The 27543-nt window shown below is 37.9% G+C and overlaps 1 protein-coding gene across 22 annotated transcripts in view; it reads left to right on the top strand.

The window, feature by feature from the left end:
- FTCDNL1 (formiminotransferase cyclodeaminase N-terminal like) overlaps window positions 1-27543 on the top strand; it is a 191532-nt gene that overhangs the window by 75849 nt on the left and 88140 nt on the right. For 6 of the 22 annotated variants that reach the window (XM_082467303.1, XM_082467302.1, XM_082467304.1 and 3 more), the window contains one exon: window positions 8240-9170. The exons of 10 other annotated variants lie outside the window; for them this stretch is intronic. In XM_082467303.1, the coding sequence (XP_082323429.1) occupies window positions 8240-8676 (437 nt within the window). In that variant the 3' untranslated portion in view covers window positions 8677-9170. Of the gene's footprint in view, window positions 1-4933; window positions 5091-8239; window positions 9171-12164; window positions 12304-13385; window positions 27540-27543 lie in introns of those variants that run through there. 6 more of the 22 variants (XR_014265190.1, XR_014265191.1, XM_082467292.1 and 3 more) reach the window with 4 other exon arrangements.

Raw genomic sequence — 27543 nt, 5'->3', positions numbered from 1 at the left:
GACAGGAATTAGAAGCAGGGATCCTAGTGCTAGAGAACAGAACTGGCTTTAGTGTTGGATTAGGCAGTCCCTGGAAAAGCTTCATTCTCATTTCTGCATTGCTATGAGACTGAATGGGTCAGTATTTGGGGAGAACTTTAGAGAACTCTAAAAAGCATATCTGAGTTAAAGACTAAATGTTCATGTTATCACTAATCATATTCAATCTTCTAAGAACAAACTTGGTTTGTAATTGTCTAAACCAAAGTGAACACTGCTCCCGCATCTCACCTAATGATCGTCTGGGGTTGGGATAATCTCACCCATTTTACATTGTTTGATTGGAATGGACAAGCCATTGGGATTTCTAATTTCTTCTCTATTTTTGCTCCATGTGGAGATCTTTGATTTACATGGAGAATTTCATCAACATCTGAAAATCCTAAGTTTACTTTAAAATGCCAAGATGGGCACAAAAATGTTTAAAGATGGTATTTTAAAGGTAATATTTGATACTGGTAAAGATGTAGTTAGAGGCGCTCATGCTACTAACGGTAGCATCGACTAGTGTAAACTTTTTGGAAGTGAGTTGGTGATGTGTATAAAGAGCTCCAAGAATATATGTAACTGCTTTGCAGAAATTCTAGTTCTAGTGATAGATTTATCTTAAAGAAATAGATTTATTCCTGAGGAAATAATAAAAGGTACATGTACTTATGCACGAGTGTGTTTATCAAAGAACTATTTATAATAGTAAATACGGGAAACAATGTAAATGTTCAGTATTTGAGAGTGATTATTAAATAGGCTATACCTAGGTGAAAGACTATTATGCAAGCAATTAAGTGTGAAGGTTTGGAAGAATTTTTAGAGACTTGAAAAATACAATACCATGTAGAGAGAATTTGCAGTTTATTAATTAATGCAACAAATATTTATTAAGTACCTAGTATGTGCTAGGCACTATCGTCAGTGGGAAAAATAGAATTTATTTGCCCTCAAAGAATTTACATTCCAGGGACTTCCCTGGTGGCGCCCGTGGTTAAGAATCTGCCTGCCAGTGCAGGGGACACAGGTTCAAGCCCTGGTCCGGGAAGATTCCACATGCCGCGGAGCAACTAAGCCCATGCGCCACAACTACTGAGCCTGTGCTCTAGAGCCCGCAAGCCACAACTACTGAGCTTGTGCTCTAGAGCCCACGAGCCACAACCACTGAAGCCCACGCACCTAGAGCCCGTGCTCCGCAACAAGAGAAGCCACTGCAATGAGAAGCCCGCGGACCACAACGAAGAGTAGCCCTCACTCGCCGCAACTAGAGAAAACCTGCGAGCAACAACGAAGACTCAAAGCAGCCAAAAAAAAAAAAGAGTTTACATTCCAGTGGGGAAGGGGTGAAGAGAGAGACAGTAAATAACAAGCTTAATAAATAAAGAATTATATAGTATGTTAGAAAATAAATGCTACAGCCAAAAAAAAAAACTGAACAGGACAGTGGGAATCATGTGTCTGGGATGGGAGTGAACTACAGTTTTTAAATGGGATAAACCAAAGTAGGCCTCATAGTGAAGGCAGTGTTGGAGCAAAGACTGGGAGAGAAGCAGTTAGCCACGTGGAGATGTGGACAGGAGTCTCAGGCAGAGAGAACAGCCAGTGTCAAGGCCAGAGGGTATAAAGTAGTATAAACAGTATGATATCAATATTGTAAAATATATGTATGCATCTGTTTATTTTATTTATGTTATATATTTGTAAGAAAAGTGTTTTTAAATTCTTAAAGTTTTCAACTTATTTTCATTATTTCTCTAAATTGATTTGATCTTGTGATTACTGTCCATCTTTCATAAAGGGTAATTATTGAGGTTTATCAATGGTCAGTTTATAAAAGCTGGGTTTCAATGCATTCATTCAGATTGCTGATGAAAGATTTAAGATAAGAAGGGAAAAGTAGCACAACTTTCCCCTCCGTATGTCTTTTTTGCTAATATCTCCTGCTAAGTGGCAGAATCCTCAGTTTGTGCAAAAAACATGAAAATTATAAGTTGCCAAGGCTAGGTAGACTGTTATTCATTGAGAGACACCTCACTTAATAGGCTCAAAGCAGATTCTAATAGAAAAGTAAAATGTTTCAGAGAGGAACAGTGAATAAAGGATATGGATAAACAGTTTCTAATATTTCATGAACAAGATTATAATTCGAGTTTAAGACACATAATCAACCGAAATCTTAGGTTACCTTACTTGCATGAATTATCTCTTAAGAAACACTTAGTAAGAAGGAGTAAAATGTTTTCATTTTTAAAAGTAATATCTACTGAAGGAGAATTTCTAGCACCTCTGTCATTAGGGTAGAAATGTTATTCATCTAATTTTTCAGTGAATTTAGTTCCTAACTATGGCGATTTCCCTCCTTATTTTTAAATTTAATGGCTTTATATATTTTTCTAACATTTTTTATTTACATCAGTGTTTCTCAACATAGTTTTCCACTCCTCCCATCAAAACAGAAAAGCTTCAACACATTGCTATATTTATTTCTTTTCCTAAAAAAATTAAATAGAAATGATTGGTGCTATCAACTGAACACTTACAGTTAACTTTCCAGTGACAAAGTAATCTACACAGTACCTGAGAGGAAGCAGAATCTATAAGGGAACAGGTTTCTGTTTTGAAGTTCCCTGAGAATATTATAAACAGAAGAGAAAAAAATGAGCTCAGAAATGATTAACACCCATAGTCAGTGCCAAACAAACAAAATCTTTTAAACCAAATTCCTTTTAAAAGTTTGTAGTTGGCCAGCTCGTGAGGAACATAAATAAGGACAAAGCAGTAATAGTTGATACTTTTAGATCTATAAATAAATACTTTATACATATATATTTTAAAACCCTAAACATTTATAGGATAATTTAAACACCGCTGGCTGATATATGACTGGCCTGCATATATGCATCATTGTTTAAAAATAGAGGGACAATTCTTTGAACTATAGTTTCATATGATGCCTTAGGAATCATAGTGGAGGTAATTGGCACATCTTGGAATCAAGGACTTCTGTTTAGTTATTTCAGTGGGTTAGTGAGCGCTGTCCCTGCTTACTTCTGTCTCAGTAAATGAGAAGTTGCAGCATCAGGCACTTTTCTTGACATTGAATAATGCCATTTACTTCACACCCAAAATTTTACCTAGTCTTTGAAAAATAATTTCTAGTTTTAGAATGAGTCCTGTTTTGAGGAACCTATTTTCATAATTTTCTACATTTGCTTGTAAATCTAGTTGGAGTGATGGAAGATGAAAGTTTCAATGTGTAATTAAGTGTATAACCTGTAATAGAAGCATGAAGGACTTTGCTTTTGTCTCTGCATGAGCTGGTGAAAGACACTGTTCTCCTATAGAAAACCTGGGAGCAGGCAGGTCACCTGAGGTTCCTTTCAACTGGACTGGCTTCATTCCATTATGATATTAACATGTATCTACCTCTGTGATTTCCTCTCTGAAGTACTGTTACTCTGAAAGATTCGGAGTTGAGAAATTGAGGCTCACAATTCCTTGCAGAGTGGGAAAACGTCATAGCCATTTTGCTGAAAGGCAGCTGAGCAGAGGCAGTGTCCCTGAAGAGGTAGAACTTGAATTCAGACCCACGGGGAGCCATTGCCAGCCCTATGCCACACAGTGTCACTCAGCTTTCTTTTCTGTGGATTTGGCCACATGCATAAGAGTCCTGCATTCTTCCCGCCATGGGAGTATTGGACTTAGCAATTATGTTTGAGTTTTATGGCTTTAGTCATCAAATGTCCAGTTTCAGCTGTGGTTTCTCGTTAGTACATGTTCTAAAAAATTTAAAATACCAATTCGTAATGATGACTAATTGCTTTTGGTGTAATAACAGCTGTTTATATTTTTGAACCTGAGTTCCAAGTCTGTTGTCTTACTCTGTTTGTTAGTCTGAAGCAAGGACCACATTTAGGCTAGGTTTTATCTTATTTTAACCTTCATGTTTTTACACCCAGTAACCTGCATGGTTCCTGGAACTCAGCAGGTTTTCAGTAAAAACATATTTAATGAGGGAGTCGCACATTAGTTCATGAGAATCTCTTTATTTATTCAAACTGTAATGTAATCCACAAATTTGCAGTTCTCTCTTCAGATATAAAAATGCCAAATATCCCAAAGCACCACCTCGGCTCTCTCCTCATGCATCTTTTAAAACTAAGCCACCAGAGGGGAACTTAATATGATAAATAGAACTTCTAAATACATCCCTTAGCAACTTCTGACTCCCTAAAATGAAATCCTTTCTGTGGAGGAAAATATATAGAATCTTTTCACCATTAATTGATTGAAGATGATGGCACCTGGAACTATTTTTGAGAATAATTTTGATCTAAAGGGAAAAAGAAATACATGTGTTTCTTTTGAGTGCTGCTTTTTCATTTTTCTAATGGGCTCTTCACTATTGTTTTGTCTGAATGCAGTTTTTTATTTGTGTTATTCCAGACATGGTCCTACCGCAAGCATCTTTAAACCAGACATTAATAGCATAGTTCACAGTCATTACTGCCAGTGCTCAAACACAAATATTGCATTTGTGTTTGCAAAAGCTACACATCAGATGTTAATTAAGTGCATTTGTTTTTTTTATGCTTAAACAATCTGGCATAAAGAGTTTACATCTATATCAGTTCACCATAAGGTCTCTACAATATCTGAATCACCAGCCGTACAGTATATGATAAATACAGTGTTTCCACACAAGAAAATAACAGAATTGTCAGGAAAACATCAGGCCTGTTATATTTCCCTGTGAAATAATAGCAACTGAATCTCAGTTTCTTTTTCTTTTTGATAAAAAAAGTATTTAACTAGGAGTAAACACCAATATTTAGAATGATAAATTTTTCATTAAAGAACACATGGAAAGTGAAATCATACCAAAGATTTTTTTCCTTGTTTTTAGCTTGCTTCAGGGCGTTGTGACAGTTGCGTTGGAATAAAATTGGAATTTCAGCTTTGCAGTGAGGAGATTCATGCTGCCGCCAGAGCAGCCGAGTGCCAATCTGCGGGAGGCAGGAGCGGGGCGAGACCACAAACTGAGAAACAAACTTTCACATCAGGTTTCTAATTTTAGAGCAAAAAATGGAATTACTTTAATTATATGACATTTAACTAGAAATACGATCTTCTGGGATTAATTACCTCCCTTATTTAAAAAATCTTTACTAAGTTTAAACTAGCATAAGAAAATCAAATTCAGCATTTCATGTAAGGTCAGTGGGACTGCTGGATTTAAATGCAGAATTTGATTCATTAGAATTGGATCACCATATTGGTGTTAGACTTGGGAAAGATTAAATGGAGGAATTAGAAATGCGTGCATTTGGGCAGAAAGCAGTTTCTCTTCTTTTCTTTTCTTTTCTTTCTCCCTTTCTTTCTTCCTTTCTTTTCTTTCTTTTTTTCTTTCTAAGAAATGGGTCATGACCTCACAACCTCTCAGGGAGGATACTACTACCTGATTAGGCCAGAAACTTCTCAGCTTCATTGACTATCTCTGTTTATTCACTGCTTGAATAAGATATAATGATAAAACAAAATCAATTATTGTATAATTAAAGTTTAATAGAAGTATTTAAGGGACTTCCCTGGTGGCGCAGTGGTTAAGAATCCGCCTGCCAATGCAGGGGACACGGGTTCGATCCCTGGTCTGGGAAGATCCCACATGCCGCGGGGCAACTAAGCCCGTGCGCCACAACTACTGAGCCTGTGCTCTACAGCCTGCGAGCCACAACTACTGAGCTCGTGTGCCACAACTACTGAAGCCCGCACACCTAGAGCCCATGCTCCGCAACAAGAGAAGCCACCGCAATGAGAAGCCTGTGCACCGCAACAAACGGTAGCCCCCGCTCGCTGCAACTAGAGAAAGCCCATGCACGGCAACAGAGACCCAATGCAGCCAAAAATAAATAAATAAATAAATTAATTAATTAATTTTAAAAAAGAATTTCAAACACACATAACAAGAGCATATACAAAAGAAATGATTATTCTGTGTTGTTTGTGATTACTCTTATTTAGAAGAGAATATAAAAGTTACATCTAATGTTCAATTTTATTTTTCTAAGAAATAATTAACTTTAAAGTATGCTTTTGAAGGAATTTTTTAAGTAGAGTTTTATTTTAATTAAGTAAATCAGTGTTGGGACAAGTGAATTCTTTATGGCACTCTTGTGCTCTGGACTTAACATCTAAGCTTATTCTACATCTAATAACTTATCTTAGGTAATGAGTTCATTTATTAGCAAGAATGATCAATTTTAGAAATTCTGTGACAAAAGGTACAGTTATTGGGCACATGGTGGTAACAGGCGCCTTGGAATCTGCTGGATGGGGGATTCAGAAAAAGTCCCATGTCTTTAGGGAGGGAATGGTCCACGCCACCATACTGTGGGGAGGAAGAGCCCTGGGTCCATGTGAACGAACTTTCCTTGGAAGTGACTAGCTCCCCCAAGGTGATAACTTACATATGAATATCTGAATGTTGACTGGGCATATCAAAGTTCTGGTATAGCAAAGCACAATAGGCCCAATAAATATTTTGAATAGTATCAATACTTAGTATAACCCAATATATGAATACATACTTTTCAGCAAAATCTGAGTGTGATCTAGCTATTTGTTTGAATAATGATAAAGATGAGGCCACTTCTTGAGTCAGAATAGGGTATGTATATCAGATATGAGAAAATGGGACTGTTTGTAACATTACCTGTTGAGGGGTAGAGGAGAGAGAAACCATGCTTGGATGCTTTCCGTTAATGAATGACATTAGCATTGACAAGAAAAATTTCCAGTTGTACTCTGTGAAATGTTAAAACTGATATAATTCTCAAAGATATTTAGAGTAAGTGATTGGTGTATGAGGTTGAGAGAGATATGTATTGACTGTTAGGAAATTTAATTTTTATGAAATAAGTATTATGGAGAAATACTGTAATCTGATTCATTCCTGCAGAATTCCCAGTAGGAAGAGGCCCAGCCTCGGGAGTTGAAATGTTTCATTATGTACATGTGTGGGAAGAAGATGAAATGTGGTTTCCGTGTGCTGATTTTCTGTAAAGCGTCTATTAGTATGAGAGTACCCAGGCTAGGCAGCAAAGCCCCCGAACCACGACTGTCTAGGGGAAAGTGAATTCAGCAGGGTCTCTCACTGGATACTGACACCATGAGCAATAAGTTTGAAAGTAGCAAGAAAAAGCATTGGCAGTAAAATAATGTTGGAATAGTAGCTAAAGAATTGTCTTATGCTGAAGGTGAGGTCAGCCTTTTATCCCTCATCAATCCCTAGTCACTTTGCTTTTAGAAATGTAAAGTTCCCCCAAAATGAAGAAACTGCAAACCTAAGCTTTTTCTACCAATGCTAATTTAACCAAGTTGTCCATCTTATAATGTAGACTATAATTAGAGCAGGGCTATTTATGTAACATGAGCTGCATCATCCCCAAGGCAGGGAAAAGCAGGACAGTTGCCCCTGGGCTCTAGAGTAACCGGGCTCTGGAGTAGCAATGGCAGTCCCAGTCCCTTGGGAAACTGGGGATGGAAGAAAGAGATGCCTCCAACTGATTATACCAAGAAGGTATACATAGCACCCCAAACCCTGCCCTGCCAAACCCACATGGTCATGAGACACAAGAGTCCCTTTGTCCTTCCCAGTTCCAAGACTGTCACTTTTTAGTGACCTCCTTTCCTAGCCAAGACTGTTGCTGAGGTTCATTTGAATCCGATCTTAACCTAGCTCAGTGATGACAGGTCTGTGTTTGGGGTGGAAGGGATGGTTACAGAGTGTGATTTATTCCTGTCTCCCAGACCCGTAGTCCTGGCACTGAATTCCAGCCCCTGTGGAGATGGCCTTGGAAATGAATGGAAGGCCTAGACATTTTGCTGCTGTTGATATTTAATTTTCAAATGTTCCTTTTGAAATATCTGTTGATACTTTAGAAAGTCTGGGCTTTTCTTAACCATTCTAGAAAAAACATCCAGATACATTTAGAGTAGATAAAAGTATCTGCTTATAGCTCAAATAACTCTTGTTATTAAAAATATGTATGACCTTTAGACAATTCTGGAGTTGATAATGAGGAATATTTGTGTATTATTTTAAAATAAAACCAAGTAAAGGAAACTCCTTGGATTAAAATTGGGTAAAGAATAGAATCTTCAAAATGAGGCTTTTGCTTTGCTTGATTAACATGCTTTTCTAATGATTTAGGCATCGGCGCTAGCCCATATGTGATGAACTGCAATGTTACCATAGATTCTCAAGACTTGGCTCTGGGAAAAGAGATCGCTAGTGCCATTCGGGGCTCAAATGTGAATGGATTGAAGGGCGTCCAAACGATGGCTTTTCCTCACGAAGGGAAAATTGAGATAGCTTGCAATGTAGAGAGTTTTGAAGATCAAGAAGTTACAGAAACCTCAGAAGGCTCTCAATACATGGCTTACAGTGTCCTTGGGGACCAGTTTTATTATGTATCTCCTCATTACATAGAAGCTCAAGTTAAAAAATTGGCAAGTGATCGGGGAATTGGTACTACAGGGAGAGCATTAATTGGATTTACACCCCAAGAGTGCAAGAACTGTGCTGAATATGCTATTAAGGAAGGTATCGGGGAGTTCTGGAAGATACGCAGAGGCATTTTCATGTGATCCAATCTAAGGCTTCATTGAAATTGTAAGGAAAAAGTATCAGCCATTACAGAGTTTTCTTTTGGCCAGTGAAGACGAGTGGAAGATCCAAGAGCTTGGTTCCAGCTGTGAATTGGAAAACTGGAAGCATTCTCTGTCCAGTGACAACAACAGATGTTTATAGATTGTCCATAATCGCCTTATGATATTTCTAGTCGTCATTAAAACTTCGTGAAATCCTCTTCTGTATCAAGTTCATGCACTTGCATGTACTAGAAGCCCTCCTGAATCAGCTGGGTAAAATGGCCATCGTTGCCAAATCGTCTTTAATTATCATGAAATAAACTAAAAAACGGACTCAATTTATTTGGTTTTCCTGACCTCTCTATTCCAGAGTCCTGTATTCAACTCTCATTTTTTAAGTAATCATTTTTTTAATGTGCACTTTTAAAAATCAAGTACTAAGTAACTAAAAAATGGGGAGAATTATAAAATAAAATTACTCTTTCGAAGCATGATTGTTCTTTTCTGCCTTGTTTGGGATGACCCACTGTTCGTTCTGGAGATAACTCCAAAAAGCCAGATTTGTCTAATTTTTTTATGTTTATGTGGGGAAGTGGAATGATGGTGTTGGGCGTGACTTCAAGGGGTTGTATTTATCCTTTTTGGAATTTAAATGGGAAGTCTGAAGGTTTAGGGGATTTATTGCTCTTGAGCAAAAAGAAGGGTTTTGGTGGAAGAATTTTATTTGAAAGAAATCAAAATAGGTTGCCTCTTTGTGAACTAAAAGAAGCCACCACTTGCTGGTTCTGGCAATTTTATGTAAATCCTTAGTGCTTATAATTCTTTGGTACAAGGTGCTTTCCGTTCGTAAAGCACAAAGAAATGAATTTTTCCATAGATTTTGTTTAGCAAGAAAGATTATGGTCTTGTCTAATAAGAGCACATAATGTGAATTTATTTTAAGTAATAAAAATAAAAAAGAGGTTGAACTCAGTCTTTTTATAGGATCCAGTAATCTATCCTAATATATTTTTTTGACTTACATTTGACTCTTGACTGTGATTGCATTAATTGTGTTTCAGAATTATGCTTTTTTTTTTTTTTAACTTTTATTTATTTATTTATTATTTTTGGCTGTGTCGGGTCTTCGTTTCTGTGTGAGGGCTTTCTCTAGTTGCGGCAAGCGGGGGCCACTCTTCATCGCGGTGCGCGGGCCTCTCATTGTCGCGGCCTCTCTTGTTGCGGAGCACAGGCTCCAGACGCGCAGGCTCAGTAGTTGTGGCTCACGGGTCTAGTTGCTCCGTGGCATGTGGGATCTTCCCAAACCAGGGCTCAAACCCGTGTCCCTGCATTGGCAGGCAGATTCTCAATCACTGCGCCACCAGGGAAGCCCCAGAATTATGCTTTTTTTTGGGTGTTTTCTTTTTGCTGTTAATATAAATACAACAAAGATGGAGAAATGATGGGACCAGGTGTGGTTTTCAGGTGTAAGGAAGTTTAATTGCTGTGATGAAGAGAGCAGATGCTCTCCAGTTAGACCCAGTGAGTCTGGGAGAGCTGAGAAGCAGTCATGCCTCGTTTTTCTCTTGCTTTGGCAGAGGCCATGTGGCCATAGTAGGACAAGCGCTGGACAGTGGATTCTGGCTTGCATTCTGGTCCTGGCTCTTACCTTCCCCGTAGGCATAGTTTCATTGCCTATAAAATAGGGAAAAGAGTTCCCACTCAGACTGTGTTCTAGGGGATAAATGGAAGTACTTTGTTAAGCTGTAATGTAAAAATGAAATATATTAACACTCTTTCCAGATCTCTTCTAGAGCTTTGCTTCAGTTTTGGTCATCAATATTAAACACATGAGAGAGGGTACAAGCACAGGTTGTCACTGAGTCGTTTGGGGTTGTAGTAGGAGTTGATTCATTTGCCACTTACCTGGATTAACCTCTCCAGATTCGTATCACTGCATTCTAGACTGCCAGTTTTGAGCAAGGCCTATACACAACCAAACATCTATTGAATGGGTGTACAGAGTTTCAGTTTTTGAAGGTGAAAAAATAATTCTGGAGATGGATAGTGGTGATGGTTGTACAATAATATGAATACTTAATGCCACTGAACTACACACTTAAAAATGGTTAAAATGGTAAATTTTATGTATATTTTACCACAATTAATTACTAAAAATTATATATTAATTTCATAAAAATTTTAAAAAACACAAAAAACAAACATCTGAATAAGACAATTTCACTAAGCCCACACTTTCTAAATAAAATTTTGTCAAATTTCTAATATCCATTAAAGTGTACAAACATATAAGATCTGTTTTTTCCTTTTTAATCTATTATGATGGACTTGGGCACTACATGTGAGGCCTAGTTAATGGTTTAAAATGGAGTTGATTAAATTTGGCATTTGATCCAGCTGTCTATTTAAGACAATAATTTACTATTTTTGTTATAAACAATTTTCAAAACCAGCGCAACCTCACATCTTACCACTTGTTCATATTCTAATTTCGCTGTTTTTTCTATTGTCTTTCTCTCTTCCCCTTCTCCCTTGCTCCACCATGGTTCTTTAGAAAATTTGAAACAGCTGTAAGTTGCTGAAGGTTTATCCTTTGGACGGATGTGGCATCATCAGCTCTCTCTATGTATGAGCTGGCAGAAGTAGCCGGGATGGATCTATAACAATAAGGATTATCAAATTGGGTTGAGAAAAATCTGACCAAACAAACTAACAAATACCCTGATTCATATTAACCTTTTCTTATATTGCTCTCTTAGAAACAGACCAACACTTTGTGCAAATGTGTCTGCAGTATTTTTTCCATCGGACCTCAAAGTGGACATTGTATGGAATGTGGCTTCATAGCTTGTTTAACCCCCATCTCCTGCCAGATGACTTTGCCCATGACTTGTGCCAATTGTAAATGGGACAAAATCGATGTGGACAAATAGAGTTTACATTTTATTAACTCTTTAGTGTTTTTTACTCTACCCCACTTTAAACTTCAAGTTTTAGTTTCTTAGAAGAGGGACAAGGAAAGCAAAAAGCTAGGCTGTGAGGTGATAAGGGCTTTTGTTGTTGGTGCGGCGGGGGCTGTCATTTGTTTCCAACCTGAACCTGGGCTTGACTCCACAAGTTAAAATGTCTTTAACATAAGGGGGAGGGACGGGCTAAGTAAAATATAACTGTAAAATAAGACAAAATGGGGGGTGATATTTTCATTCTTCAACATAATGAAAAGCCTTGCTCTGTAATTGGTTTGTACCGTCTTGGAAGTGGCGTCCATGGACCACAAAAGACCACTCTATGAGAGATCTGCAAGGAATTTATCATTCCCTCTGGCTGAGCCAAAGCAGGCTTGATATACAGTTTTGTTTAGTATAAATATTCTCATGTTACTGTTTACTCTGTGGGGATATGAGGATCTCACTGACAGGGTACGTGCTCCACTGCCTTGCTTTTAAAAGGCATTTTATTTGACTCTTTTGTTTGTACTTGCCCAGAAACTTCAGCGAATGGCCCAGGAACTTGTTTGATAAGCATCCAGACCATGCTCCCGGAGTATGTCGCGCTTGGGGGTTCGAAAAGCTTATTGTTTTAAGCAGGCCCGCACATGGCTTCGAAGGAGCCCATTTTTCATAGGTAAGAACAGTTAGGCCGCTAACAGCAATCCCTTAGAGCGCTCCTCTAAGGTACAAGGAAAGGTGCTGGTGAAGCGTGGCTCTGGTAGAACTCAGCCTGACGTTGGATTACTCTGTCACTTCTTTTGCCCAATTTGCAGTATTTTGCGGCTAATTAGTTTGTCGTGAGTTACGATGAGCGACAGAGACCTAAACATGGGATGAATTTCTCTTTCTAAATGTGTAGTGCGTGCATGGTCCAGCTTTTGTCTCTCAGCCCCACGCCAACCCTCACCTCTGCTGCTTTATGCCACCAGGACTGTGCCGTTAGGCTCCGCCTCTCAGGGGAGCTGGACTGGGCGGCTGCAGGGCTGAAGGAGGAGAGGGGCTTTTGCTGCTTCAAGTTGCTTCCCGTTTCGGGCAGCCCCACCGCAGCAGTGGCTCTTGACCTGACAGTGGCTCTTGGTTCCAGGCTCCAGCTTTTTTCTCCTGTCACTTTGAGAACTGGCCTCGATGTCCGCTCAGAAGCGCCGGCAGTGGCTGAGCCCCGGCTCTGCGAGGCCTCTCTAGGCTTCTAGACTCTGAGAACCCTGCCCCCTCCCTTTGTTCCTCCAGCCTTGGGGCGTAGTGCTTCCTGCAGTTTTTTTTATCTCTGGGCACCACGTTCTCTCCTAGCTCTTTTGGTTCTCCAACAACTGTTGACCAAATTTTCAACGTGATTTCTTTTGAAATACTTGGTGTGGTTTCTGTCTTCCTGACTAGATCCTGTCAGAAATAAACCTATCAACAGACCAAATGGAAGGAAAGGAGAAAAAGGCAGAAAATATTCATTATTCATTAGGATGATTGTTGATGATTACTTGCCTTTTCTTCTCGTTTGCATTGTATTCTCTGAATTTCATTGTTTTCTTATCGTCACGTTCTGTGTTCCCTTTGACAGTCTTGCTATTCTTTCATCTAATAGGGAGTCTGAGTGTTGAATTGGGGTAAGGATTGGAAATATCATGGTAAATCACTGGATGGAGTTTTCCAGTGAATGTCTTTCATGTAGTAGCTTAGTCCACCATTAAAAATGTAGACTAATATAATTTTAAAAATTAAAAGTCAGGACTTCCCTCGTGGCTCAGCGGTTAAGAATCTGCCTGCCAACGAAGGGGACATGGGTTCGAGCCCTGGTCTGGGGAGATCCCACATGCCATGGAGCAACTAAGCCCGTGCGCCACAACTTCTGAGCCTGCACTCTAGAGCCCGTGAGCCACAACTACTGAGCCTGCGTGCCACAACTACTGAAGCCCACGCGCCTAGAGCTGGTGCTCTGCAACAGAGGAGCCACCACAATGAGAAGCCTGTGCACAGCAACGAAGAGTAGCCCCCGCTTGCTGCAACTAGAAAAAGCCCGCACGCAGCGACAGAGACCCAACGCAGCCAAAGATAAATAAATTAATTCATTTTAAAAAAAAAAGAAAAGAAAATTAAAGTCTTTTCAATCTTTTAATAGTTGTATGTCTTTCCTTTCATGCCATCTTCACCTGCCAGGTTGATGATGCTTTTTAGCTGGTGGTAGACTCCTAGCCAAACATCTTTCCCAAGCCTTTTATGTACCATCCTATTAACTTTTTTTTAGGAAACCCCATCTGCAACCAGTTACTGTTTCCTAACTTCTTAGGTACCTCTATCTTCATGAAGACCACCTGCTTTGGGAAAAGTAATCATTATGATTTATGTAGTCTAGCAATGACCAAGCGTTATAAAATTATATTGTTTCTAGTAAGTATAAAGAATTTTTGGTAATTGATAAGTATTATTCTGTCTACCCTACAATTGTGTTTAGTAGTTCACCTTCCTTCATGATATCCACTCCACTATTTCACAAGGATAAAAGCAAGATGAAAGAGCGAGATACAGAAGGAAGTCTTCAGTGAACCCTTTTAGCATCATTAATCGTGGCTACCTTTCATTGAATTCCAACTAAGTGTCAAGTACTATTATGTGATTTTCACAACAACCCTTTGGAGTAGATGACTGTAAAGAAATAAAATTCCCCAAGTTCTTTTTAGCCCACTGGGTCAGTCAGGAGCTTCCTCCCACCATATCCCATATTCTGTAGATTTATACTGCTCTAACCCTAAACAATGCCCTTGGACCCACATCCTCAGGACTTCAGGCCTCTCCTCCTAGGCCTGGTCAGCATTTGCCTCTAGTTTCTTGTGATCTAGTGAGAAATTGTACATCCAGTTGGTTGAACATCTCCTTCCATGGCAGTTCCATAGGATGGCCCACCTCAGAATCCTGAAACTTCTTCCAGGCTGTACTTCTGTACTCTTTTCTCATTTAAAATCTCTTTGAGATCTGTCTTTTACACAATTATCGTATACTGAATTCTTGCCCATTTATTCCTTCCTGTACCTGGAAGATCCATCAGCGTCTAGTTTCATAGCTTCCTCCCCTGGACTGTCAGTGTCTCCTCTGCGGGACTGATTCAGGGCTGCTAAGCACAGCCGTGCCTCACCAAGTGAGGAAGTGGAGGACGAATCGCCGCATCCCCAGATTTCTCCCAGATGAATTTCTGCGGATTGAGCCACAAAACTTGCTACAATTAATTGGGAGATTCCTGGAATCACTCTCACAGTCCTGAAAGAGCCACGATGTCTGTAGGACCCAGAATGGTCCCCGTCACTGTTTAAGTCAGGGAAGAATATTGCCACCAGATGGTGCCAAAACTGCAGCTAGCACCAGGGCACATCTGGATTGTGCAGTCAATACCCCAGAACTCCTGGCTGGCAGACCGCCGAGAGTCACTTGGGTTATTTGTTCTACTCTGAATTCACATCCCCACATTTCATGCAGTTATGTTTTTTGGGCTTGATTTGTTGAGTTGTGGCAGGGCTTTAATTGATCTCTTGTTTGGCTTGCTGGCTAGACTGTAAAGTCTCTGAGGATAAGGCTTCATCCACTAATATTTATTGAGCACCTACTGTATTTTAGTGGGGCAGATTTACCACAATGCTAATGAAACTTAAGCTACAAGTGCCCTCACTTGTGTGAAGTCCCTGTGAAGCCTGGGACAGGCCCTGGTAATAAGCTCATAGTGTTGTATGATTTTGTAAAACTTGCAAACATAAGATATTTTAGCCACAATTTGTTGAAACTGCTGTATATTCCCAATTATACTTTATTAAACTTCTCCTCATGACAGGTGGTATTGGAGTGGCCAGGGTCGGCCTCGTGGACTTACAGCCTGTGCAGTAGCACGGGGTCCTGTGCTTGTCCAGTGCTCTGCTGTCACTGAAATTCTGAATAATTTTCCATTTGCACTGAGCCCCACAAATTATGTAGCTGGTTCTGGGAGTGGCCATGGGCATTTTTGGACCCAGTTAAAGGGAGGTTGAGTTGGGGATAATTAGGATTTAGTGCGATATATTTATGTGGTTCATAGTCACTTCCATGCGTAAAGTTACTGCCAACTCTCCCAGTGGGGGAATGGCTTCCAGGAATACTCCTCTCTCCCACGGCGATGGCTTACCCAGTGTTGTGACACACAAAGCAGGACCAAAAGGTTGTCACAAATGAATATGTCTTCTGGTACCCAGCACCAGAAATGCATAAGTTGTGGAGGAAAAACAAAAAACTGAGGCTCAGAGAGGTTAAGTAACTTCCTTAAGGTCGTACAGCTGCTAAGTTGCAGGACCAGGTTTCCATTTAGTCTGTCCTTTCTAAAGTTTGTGCTCTTTACCCATTGCTCTCTAATTTCTGGAGCAGTGAGTCATTTCCTCGGAAACATCTTCTGAGACCACTAGGTTAGGTTATAGACTTCATAATGCCTGTCCTTTCTTTCAAAGCCCACATCACAATAGTTGAATTACTAAAGTAAATGTCGTCATTTTGCTTCACCTTCCATGGAGGAAGCCGTCTGTTTTGTTTACGGCATAGGGGCTCAGCATGTATAGTCAGTGAATTAGATCCTTTAGGTCTACTAATTTTCAGAGGTACCTTTGAGCGGCTTCTTGCTTCAAACACTCTTTCTCGCCTTTCCTCCTCTCCCCACCCCAGGTGGAGGTGGTGGAGGGTGTCCTGGGAACCACAAAACATTAGGCTCAGAGTTAACACCGGAGAGTGTTGGGATGGTGCAGTTGGTAATGGAGAGGTGTTATCATTTACTCATCCTCACCTTCATGTGGCTGCCTGATACCCATTCTAGGTACCAGGCACCCATTTCTAAGGGGGCGGGGGTGCTGGTCACATGTCATAAATGTATCTGTTTCATCGTTTTTATATTTTCGTAAACTGAGGCATCTTAAAATGGGGGAACACCTGTATCCAATTTTCCCCAGAATATACAACTGAGTTCTCTTATACTCCTCATTTCAGATGAGGTTTTCTGATGACACCATCTGGGAAATGTCACTTTGATTAAAGTAAATATGCAGCATAGTTAACACTGGGAGCCTATGTGAATTTCCCTAAGTAGCCACATCTTACAGAAGCAGAAGGCAGCTGGCCCTTTGGGTTGGGAGAACTTAAGAGTGTTGTATTCCACGCTTTGGTGTCAGCCGAATGGCAGTGTGTGGCCAACTGAGCTCTGAAGGGTCTTGTATATTTTTCTTTTCTTACCATTGGGCATTTTTTTTTCTTTTTCAGTTTATTTTGTCACTAAGAAAAAAATATATAAAAATAAAAAACTGAGCTTTATGATTGCCAAGTTTTTCTTCCAAACTAAGAAAAGAAACCAGTTGTTGAAAAATATGATGAATGGCATCCTTTGTTTTATTTTCAGTTCAGCACATGAGGGCACTGCTGTTGGAATGAGGCCAGATTCCCCAGGCAGTAGGGAGCCTTGGGCTGAAAGGAGACCTAGTGATTTTGTGGGGAGGGGGTCAGATTGGTGTGTCAGGATTTCCTCTCAGCTCTCGCAAACATCTCTTTGCTTTCTCACGTGCCCACCCCTCCTATCTTTCAGTCATTCTTTGTGTTTTCAGCACTTTCTACTGACCAGGATATTGTCTGTTTTTAAGGAAACGCCACTGGTACAATGTGGGTCTTTCAGCCTTTAAGTTGTGGTTTTCCCAACTTCCACAGCTGCTGACTTATTTGACTGTGGGGTCATGTATGGTTGAGGGCAGTAGTCAGTTTTTAATGTGTAAGCAAACCCTGCGATCGTTAACATTATTCCTCCTTTATTGTTGTCTTGTCACCAAGTGGTTTGGGAGAGCCAAGGAGCAGAGTCTAAGTTCTTTGCCTGCAAGTCAACCTCAGAGTAGTCCCCTTCGGATCTTCCTCTGCCACCTGCCCACATGCTGGAATTAAGGGGAAGGGCTGGGTAGGAAGGACCACACTTTACTCTCAGGGCAGCAAGGGAAATGTCTCAGATGCCTTCAAAGCATCCACATGTTCCTAAGAAATTAAATCTAAAATTGCTCTGTGGATTTGGGTAAACCGTAACTCAGCAGAACCTGTAGCATTTCCCCAATTCAGAAGTCCCCTCTGGAAACTGTGTGTACCTTGGCTGGCATATTTAACTCATCTGTTCTAAATTTTGTTTGCAAGCGTGTTTTCCTCCCTAGACTGTGAGCTCTTTGAGACTGTTTTATTCACATTGGTAATACCAGTGCCTGGCGTGAGAAAAACTTTGTTGAATGAATTAATGGACAAATAACTGAATTCAGAACACTGGAGGTGGTCAGAACTAGTCAACTCTTTAGGCATAGATGGCTTAATCGTTCATCATCAGACTTGAGGTTTTGTTGCATGAAGTTGAGTTACACTGAGGCGTTGCATTTAAGGGAAGGAACCGTTTGGAACTTCTGGGGAACAGAAAGTTTGACTCAGCTTATGTGTGAGGCTGGGGAAACAGGGTGGAGACACAAAAATTCTTCATGAAGACAGGCAATAAAGTGACTCCAGAATGCAAACACCTGACTCTAACTTCCCACGGAAAGATCAGCAGAGGGCAAAGTGTTAGTCTGAGTGCCTCCCACCTCTCCGTATTGTCATTACTCTTAGATTCAGACCGTCTCTTAAATGCCCTGTGATCCACTTGTACACTCTTTAAACAAAAATGATGCCAGGTTCTGTTCTGTGGTTACCAGATTGGAGCTTTTCTCTCCCTGCTTCATTCAGTTAATTGAGCTGTGCTGGAAGGTTCAGTAATTTATTCTATGGAGTCTTTCTGTGCAAACAACCGCAGGCTGAGGGAAGGAGACTTAGCTAAATCTCTCAAACACTTGAAATGCAGAATTCATGTTTTGGAAAACACCAGTGAGTCAGTGTCCTCAAATGTCATCAATAAAAGACAGTCTCCATCATCAGCGTTTCATTCTCAACTGAGCTCAGAGTTGCCTCCTCTTACTGCTTTTTACGTGTTTGCAGTATCTCATTCTTTCCTTGATTCTGGATTTTCACACCATATGGCCACATCTTTAAGTCATTTTTCAGCTGCTCTATTAAATAGTAAAATGAGATTCAGAACAGATTTCTTTGATTTTAAAATAGCATTTTGAGTTTGTGACTTTTTTGTAAATAAAAAAAGAAGTAAAGCCCTCAAAAGCATGAAATTTCAGGTATTCCTACCCAGACAGTGGAAGATGTAGCTTTTTACTTACTTAGACTAAATAGATGTTTATCTTGTGGAATTTCAACTGCAGTATAAATTGATTCATTCATCCTGCATATTGAAATTCATTTCTACTTAAATAAGATTTAGCCTCCACTGTTGCTAATGAACGTAGATTGAAAATGAAATTGAAAGTATATCTTTTATAGCTATTCAATATCATATTTCTCATTAGAAATGATTACTATAGCTTATGAGCAAACATACTACCTATCAATAATGCTCTATTGCTATAATTGTGGTTGTGATTCTAATATTTAATAAAATAAAATGTAGGATTTGTTTATATTTTACTTTTTTTCTGGAATATTTAGTGTCAGTTTCATGAGAAGCTGCAAAGGAGAGAGTATTACTGCTCACATTTAGATCTCACCAGTGTAGAGTTGATCCAGGTGGCTTAAAGCATTGAGTCCTACAATTTAATACAGTTTACTTTTTAAAGGATTAGACATTTAAAAGGCTATTAAATATTTACTGCTTGTTTTCTGAGCCAGAAGGGGCATTTTGGGGTAAACAGATTGGTTTTCTTTTGTTTTTTTAAAGAATAGCACTTAAAGAAAGAAAATCGCTACATGAACAAATTTTGTAATATGAGTAAATTTGCCATTGATCCAGACTTTAGCAGCAGGGACTGTGTCAATCACAATTAATCAGCTTATGAGTATGTGATCTGAAATCTTCAATTACCCGTTAAAATCTAGGCATCGACTTGAAGAAGTGACTGACCTAGAGCTGATTGTTTAAAGTTAAAACCAAGTGCACTCAACATCCAGAAGGTCAATAGTCTCTTAATTGTAATCCAATGAAGTCAGTTTTAGGTAGTATACAATTTGTGAGTTTTATAAATACAGTTCACATATTTTTACTCCGATGATGATATTATTTGCTGGGGAAAGATGCTTCAGTTAGGGATGAGTCCACTGAATGAGAATATTTTGTTTACTACTGATATTTTTTTAGTCATTATTTAATATGATACATAGGAAAGTAGCAATTTGGAGCAGCCATTCTAAATAATTCAGGTACAATTATGCTTTTTCTGAATTATTTGGTATATTCATTGTTTTTATTGTCACCATGATGAACTTACACCAAATTTTAAATGACAGTAACCAAAAAGTAAAAAATTATTTTTAATCCTGTTTAAAATGTTAAAAATCACAGTCACTTCATGTGTTCTATTGTGTCTTTTTTACAGCATAAATCTCTGGAAGACATAGAAGATATCACCCAACATGTAGTGTACCATTTCTAGAATGTAAAGATTGTCTTTAATAAGCTACAATTCAGAGGGCTGCATGTTTTCCACAAAGCAAAAATCACCTCTCAGCATTTACTAAGCACCTAAAAGTTATTGGTGGTAGAAAATCATATAGACACGGTGCTTTTTCCTAAAAGCTTGAAATTAAGAGAGACAGAACTCAAACAAGTAAAAAGAGGATGAATGACAGTGTGCTATAGACAGATCAGAGGGACAAGCATTCCCCAAACTCTGCATTGTCATTTTCAGCCTGAAAGTGAGCACAGAGATCCCCTCCTTGAAGGAAATCCCACAGTGGGTTTGGAAGAGGTGCCAGTCTATTGGTGCTTTCAGGTCATTACCTGGCAGGAGGCAGCTTATTCTTCTCAGAAAAGAATTTATTCAATAACTATTTATTGAGGATCTTCTGTGCGTCAGGCAGTGTTTGTTCTAGGAGATAGAGCTGTGAATGAGACAAGGCCCCTGCCCTCAGGGAACCTGCTTTCTAGTGATAGTCTACAAATAAGCAAGTAAATAGAAAAGCTGTCATATGATGCTAATTACTACATAGAAATAAAAAGCAGAATACGGAGGATGTGAGGGTCTAGGGTGTGTTTGCATTTTTGTAAGATGGCCTATTTGATAGATGCCTTTTGAGCTGAGATAGGGCAGAAAGAACACAGTGTACTTGTACGGAAGAAAGGCAAGGCAGTAGGACAGCTGGAATAAACCAGACAAAACCCTCCTGTCTAGTTACCTTGTACTGAGTGATCATGTTTGACACAGCATCACAAGTGGGGAAGAGACAACTTACAAGAGTATTCAGGTCAAAGGGTCCCTGATTCTCCAGTAAATACCATTCTAGAAAAATAATTTTGCCCTCTACTATTTATTGAATGCCTGTGTGGCAGGTGTTGGGTTGGGCATTTTGCAACAGTCCAAGTCGAAATTTTTCTTTAGGCACACTTGAAAATATAAAAAATTTATGGGAAAATAAAAATTTGCCAGCTCCCACCTTTTCTACCAGTCTGTACTCAAACAGATAATATTAATGAGATTAATACCCATTACTGTTCATCTGGAATTATACATTTTTTAGGGCATCTGTATTTTCAGTGATGAAGTTTAGGGATTTCTATCCATCCAAGACATGTCAGGTGGGGTACTGATTCATTTGAACATCAGTGTATGGAAAAGTGATCTTCAACTGGGATGATTAGCGATGCAGATTTTCCTCTTCATGTGGCTCCTTTCTGTAAGGTTTTGGCCCTATACTTTGAACTAACCTTGCAGAGAAAAAAACAGTGATAGCAAAGTGAAGTGCACATATAATGAGTATCTGTTAAAATAATAGCTCTGGAAAGAAACTGAAGTTTAATGCAACACAGGAATTTTCTCTACTTCTTTAGCAGATTCACATTACAGCTGGTTTTAGGTCTTGGCCCAAGTGGTTGTGTGTTCTTGATGTCAGTGCCATATGTTTAGGGGGAAATATCACTCCAATAGCCATTTAGACCCTCTCTTCATTCATGTGTGCTCTGCATTTATTTTAATACTGGATTCTGCTTTTTTAAAATGAAAAGGTCTAGATCAAAAATTGGCTTAGAGTTTTAACTGTCTTTGTAATCAAATCATGGTTAGCTTTGAAGAATGGATAAGCTTTTGTGGTAAAGATTCACAAGGGCAAAATGACTGTATAAATGTACTTCACCAAACTTCAAAAATACTTATCCCTTCCTTTGTTCTCTAGTTTGTTTTTGGTAATTTTATTATTTTTTAAATGGACGATGAACATTCATATATGTTTTATGTTTCTGTCAGTTGCTTCTCAAGTAAATATCCCCCTCCTCAATCTATTCCCAGGCAACTTGCATTAACCCCCAGAGGGTTTCTATGGAAAACCAGACAAGAACTATGCCTTGGGTTATATGTCCTTTATTCCTATCTCACCTAATTTATTATTATTTTTCAACCTCATGTGTTATTTACATTTCCAACAGTCTTGTTATGTTTCTGAGGGAACTTTGGACAGAGAGATACTTGCAGGCGGTTTGAGGTGTTAATTTCACATGTACAAGCGTGGCGATTAGGATCAAGGCCTGTCTCCAGTAAGAGAAAGGAACTTGAGTCCTCTTGCAGGGAGATGAAGAAAGCCTCATTTCATCACTTTCCCAGGGTCTCCTCTGGCCATTGTGTGATTCCAGAAGCATTTTGAGGTCACTGTGTTTGTGTGTGTGCCCCTGAATCCATCCATTAAATACAAATCAAAGAATTCTAAATTTAATAACATATTTGAGAGTACAATGAGAATCTAGAGAGAGAAAAAAAGATGTCTTCCTTAATTTAACCAGAATTGATGATTAAATTACTTGTGCTTGGTACTAGGATATTTGAAAATTTAAAAAACAGTCCACATGGTTTTTGTCTAGGATCTAGCTTTGGATACAAAGTATGCACATATGGAGTAATTAGAGAGCAATTTGAAGCAGTACATGGACACAAGAAGGAGATAAATCTCTATGCTGGGCATAAATGGTCTGTAGAAATAAGAAATCATCAGAGGAAATTCAATCAGTTTTTCAGGAAACATAAATTATTGAGAAGGGTGAGAATATTGAAGAATGAGATAACATAAGCAAGAGCACAGAAATAGGAAATAAACGGTACCTAAATGGGCTGTTGGTAGGCATGTATGCAGTCAACACTGAAGGTCTAGAAAGTCCCAGGCCTTGGTTTTTGCCCTCAAGGAGCTCATAGTCAGCAGGGAGAAGAGTATGCAAGCCACCTAATATAGCAACAGTAAGTGAGAATAGATGGTAAGAGTAAAAAATCCTGTGCTACTGGAGGGAGTCTGGGCAGGCTTCTTGAAGAAGGAGGTAAAGTTTGAAGAACGGGACAGGCACTTTCAACAAAAGGAATACCAGATTTGGTTGGATAGACGTGATCTCTAGTGAGAAACAATCTTCCATGCACTTTAAAATCTAGTATCAATTATTTCTAAATTTAACGAAAGACCTACTACTTTGTGAGACCTTGTTGCACAATTGCTTTGGGACTTCATATTTGTGAGAATTGTCAATTCATCAAGTATAATGGAAAAATTATAATTTTCCCCAAATTACATCTTCCATTATTTTTTAGGTTTTTAGGTTTTTTTCTTTTTAACAAAATTCACAGTGAATTATTTTTTATACATAAAATTGTAAGGAGAAAAAAGACAAAATTTATAATGTAAAACCCTCCACATTATTTATCTACATGTTTTTATCTTCTAAAGGGGATAATATAGTTAATTCTTCTAGTACCACTATGAAAATGAACTCACATAAGTGATGTGATTTTTCAAATCTGATAGCATATACAAATACAGTGTAGCATATAGTATATACAAATAGGTATATAGGTATACCTGCGTGCATATATATGTTTGAAAAGGACACCTTATATTTGCATGTAGCCTCTCTCATCACCTTGTACTGTAGCATCAAAATTTTTTCTTTATACTCTTAGTCCTTTGGAAACCACAGTCATCAGAGTAAACAAAATAGATGGCCTTTACTGTATAATATTACACGGATTTAACGTAAATTTCACATTATGTACAATGACACTATTAAATGTGTTAATACAACACATAAAATGACCAATTCTCTTTAAATTTTAATGTTTAGCATATTTGTTTTGATTGTACGTGTGGGAACTATGAGAACAGCTCTGCAAAAATACTTTGCAGGTTACCATAGTGACTAAATTGTAGTGCTTTATGGTGTTGTCCTTCCCCTGGGTCTTACTTCAGTTTCATGTTTTTTCAATCACAATCCAATAGGTGACGTTTAGATTTTCCTGTTCAAAAAAATTTTTTTTGTATACTCACATATAGGTTTATAACTTTACATAAATGTATAATTTGATCATGTTCACACTCTTAAAGTAAAATCTCCTTTTTCTCTTCCTCTTTTTGCTGGGTCCCCACATCTCACTTCTCTTCTTCCTTCCCCCAGTAGGCAGTGTTAACAAATGATAAGTATCCTTTCATTTTTCCCCCTCTGTTTTCATACAACTATATACAGACCTATATATGCATTTACAAAAATAAAGCAGTATTTCATGGAAATCCTTCCAAATTAATTGATATACAATAGTTCCTATTTATTCCTTTTAATGGCTACTTAATATTCCATGTGGTAAATAGGCCATAATTTATTTAACCGCTTAATTTCTATTTTTTCTACTATAAATAATGCTTCAGTAAACATCATTGTACATTTGTCCTCACTGGTGGTGTTTTTATTTCTATGGGCTAGAGTCCAAGAAGTTGGGATTGCAGGGTCAAGGAATATATTATGTATTTTAAATTTTCATAGAAGTTACCATGTTACTTTCCCGAAGGACAGTAATACGTTATTTTCATACCTAGCAATACCTGGGCGTATCTTTTCTCTGTGTCCCTACCGCGATAAGTGTTATAATTCTCTTTAGTTTTTGCTACTCTGATAGGTGTAAAGTAAAATTTTATTGTTGCTTTAATTTGCCTCTTCCTGACTGTTAGTGAATTTGTTGGCAGACAGTTTGGATGAGTTTAAAGAATATGTTTACTGAAAAATTGTATCTATATAAGAATTGCCTATTCATATCCTCACCCATTTATTAGATTCTGCCTTTTAAAAAAAATCAAATTGTGAGATCTCTTTGTATATTACAAACATACCCCTTTGTATATCATCTCTGATGCAAATATGTTTTTTCTATATCTATTGTTTCTTTCTTGCCTTGCAGATGTTTTATGCAATACATAAGTTAAAAAAATTTTTTTTTCTTTTGCCCACACCATGCTGCATGCAGGATCTTAGTTCCCCAACCAGGAATCGAACCCATGCCCCCTGCAGTAAAAGCACAGAGTCTTAACCCCTGGAATGCCAGGGAAGTCCCTAAAATTTGTTTTTTACATAGCCCTTCAAAAAGTATTTTAAGATAAAATTATCTAATTCTTTTCCTACCTCCCCAAAACAAAATCCTGTTGAAATTCTAATTGGAATGGCATTACATTTAATAATTGACATTTTTATGAAATTACGTCTTCTCAATCAAGAACCTGGTTTGTCCTTCCACTAGCCAGACGTTATTTGACATTTTTCAATAGTGTTATGGTCCTTTTCAAAGAGGTCCTGTATCTTTCTTGGAAAATTTATTCTAAGTATTTTATTGTTGCTACTATAAATATATTTATCATTTATAGGTACCTAAATGGAGAAAAGATGTTGATATTTAGATATTTATCTTATATCCAGCTATCTTGCCAATTTTGTTAATTCTAAAGGTTTTTCTTTTTTTAAACTTGCATTTCTCATAGGCTTCCTGGTCATGCATTCATATTACCAACAGAAAATACATAGTTTTATATCTTCTTTTCTAATTTTTATACTAAATGTTTTATTTTCTTCAAAAATCCTCAAGACGGGATTAAATAATAATGAAGATACTGAACATATCTGCTAAGTTCCTAATTTTAATTAAGATACTTGCAATGTTTTGCCATTTAGGATAATATATACTCTTGATTTTTAGTAAATTCTATTGTAGGTTATTTTCTTCTATTGCTATTATTCTTAGAGTTTTTATAATTGGAGATGCCTGTTGAATCATCAAATATCATTTTGGCATTTATTAATATTTTCAATGATTTTTTTTCTTAAATGTGTGGATGTAAGTATTTATGTGATAGATTTTCTGACATTAAACCACTTTACATTCCTTAAATAAACTGCCCTTAGTTGTATTAACTACTCCTTTGGCACATTGGTTCTATTTTTGCTAATATTATGTTTAGAATTTTACCTATATTTATAGTGAAACTGATCTATGGTTTTTTTCTTTTTTGTTACCATCTTTAATAGATTTTGATATTAAAGTTATGCTTGAAATAAATTCAAGAGCTTTCCATCTTTTGCTATAGTCTGGAATAATTTAAGTGTGTTTGCAACTCTAATTGTTGAAAGATGGGATAAAACCATATTGCCCTGTTGACTTTTTCAAAATGATAGCTCTCTCTGTGGTAATTATCATATTTAAGTTTTTACTTTTTAGGTTGATTTTGGTGACTTGTATTCACTTAGGAAATCATCCATTTCCTCTAGATTTTCAAATTGTTTGCTATGAAGTTACATATAGTATTTTCATAATTTTTAATCTCTTCTATACCTGTGGTTAAAATGCGTCCTGTTTCACTTTTATCACTATCTGGCTTTTGAGTATTTTTTTAAAATAACTTTATAGGTCTTTTCAAAGGATTAACTGTTTATGATATATTTATCCTTTCCATTTTTTTGTGTGTTCTATTTTATTACTTTATCTCTTGTTATTATTGATTCTTCCTAGTTTCTTTAGGTTTATTTTGTGGTTATTTTCCCAGTTTTTTGAGAGAGAGCACTTAATTCTTTAATTTTTAGCCTTTTTTCTATAAAAACAAATAATTTAAGGCCATAAATTTTCCTCTGCAAAGATCTTGCTGTATCTTTTTTAAGTTTTATAATCTAAACATTTCTGTAATCTAATAATTTCTCTTTTTACTTCATCTTCAGGGTTTATTTAAAAGAGTGTTTTTAGATTTCCAAGTTGCTGTGATGATTTTGGTCATCCTTTTATTATTTACTTTTTTAAAAAATTTATTTTATTTATTTATTTTTGGCTGCATTGGGTCTTCATTGCTTTGCATGGGCTTTCTCTGGTTGCGGCGAACAGGGGCTACTCTTGGTTGCGGTGTGCAGGCTTCTCATTGCAGTGGCTTCTCTTGCTGCGGGGCACAGGCTCTAGGCGCGCGGGCTTCAGTAGTTGTGGTACGTGGGCTCTAGAGCACAGGCTCAGTAGTTGTGGCACACAGGCTTAGTTGCTCTGCAGCATGTGGGATCTTCCCGGACTAGGGCTCGAACCCGTGTTCCCTGCGTTGGCAGGCAGGTTCTTAACCACTGCGCCACCAGGGAAGCCCTATTATTTACTTTTAATATTATTACATTGTGATCATAGAGTATGCCCTGTTAAAATTTCTACTTAAAAACAGTCCTTTTCCATAGCATTCCTTTCTTTCCCTTCCCTTCAGCACTCCTGTTCTCATTACCTATTCATAATGTTTTGGCTATTATTCTGTAATGCAGAAGTCACATTCCTTGCATGGAATGAAAATATGCAATGCTTACAATTCCAATTTTGCATTTAGTAGTAATGGCACCGTCACCACAAGGATACAAAACAAAGTTATGTCCTTGGAAAACATATGTATTCGTATATATTTGTATAATTTATACTTTTATTTAAATATGAAAATATTAAAATTGGCTATCTGTGAATATGTACTGTGTTTTATTAAATCTAAGATCCATTGACTGTAGGTCATATCATTGTTTTTTTTTTTACCATTG

This window comes from Balaenoptera physalus, assembly GCF_965194825.1.
Source record: "Balaenoptera physalus genome assembly, chromosome: 6".
NCBI classification, from domain to species: domain Eukaryota; kingdom Metazoa; phylum Chordata; class Mammalia; order Artiodactyla; family Balaenopteridae; genus Balaenoptera; species Balaenoptera physalus.
Note: the sequence above shows the minus strand (reverse complement) of the source record. Positions and strands in the feature narration are given on the sequence as shown.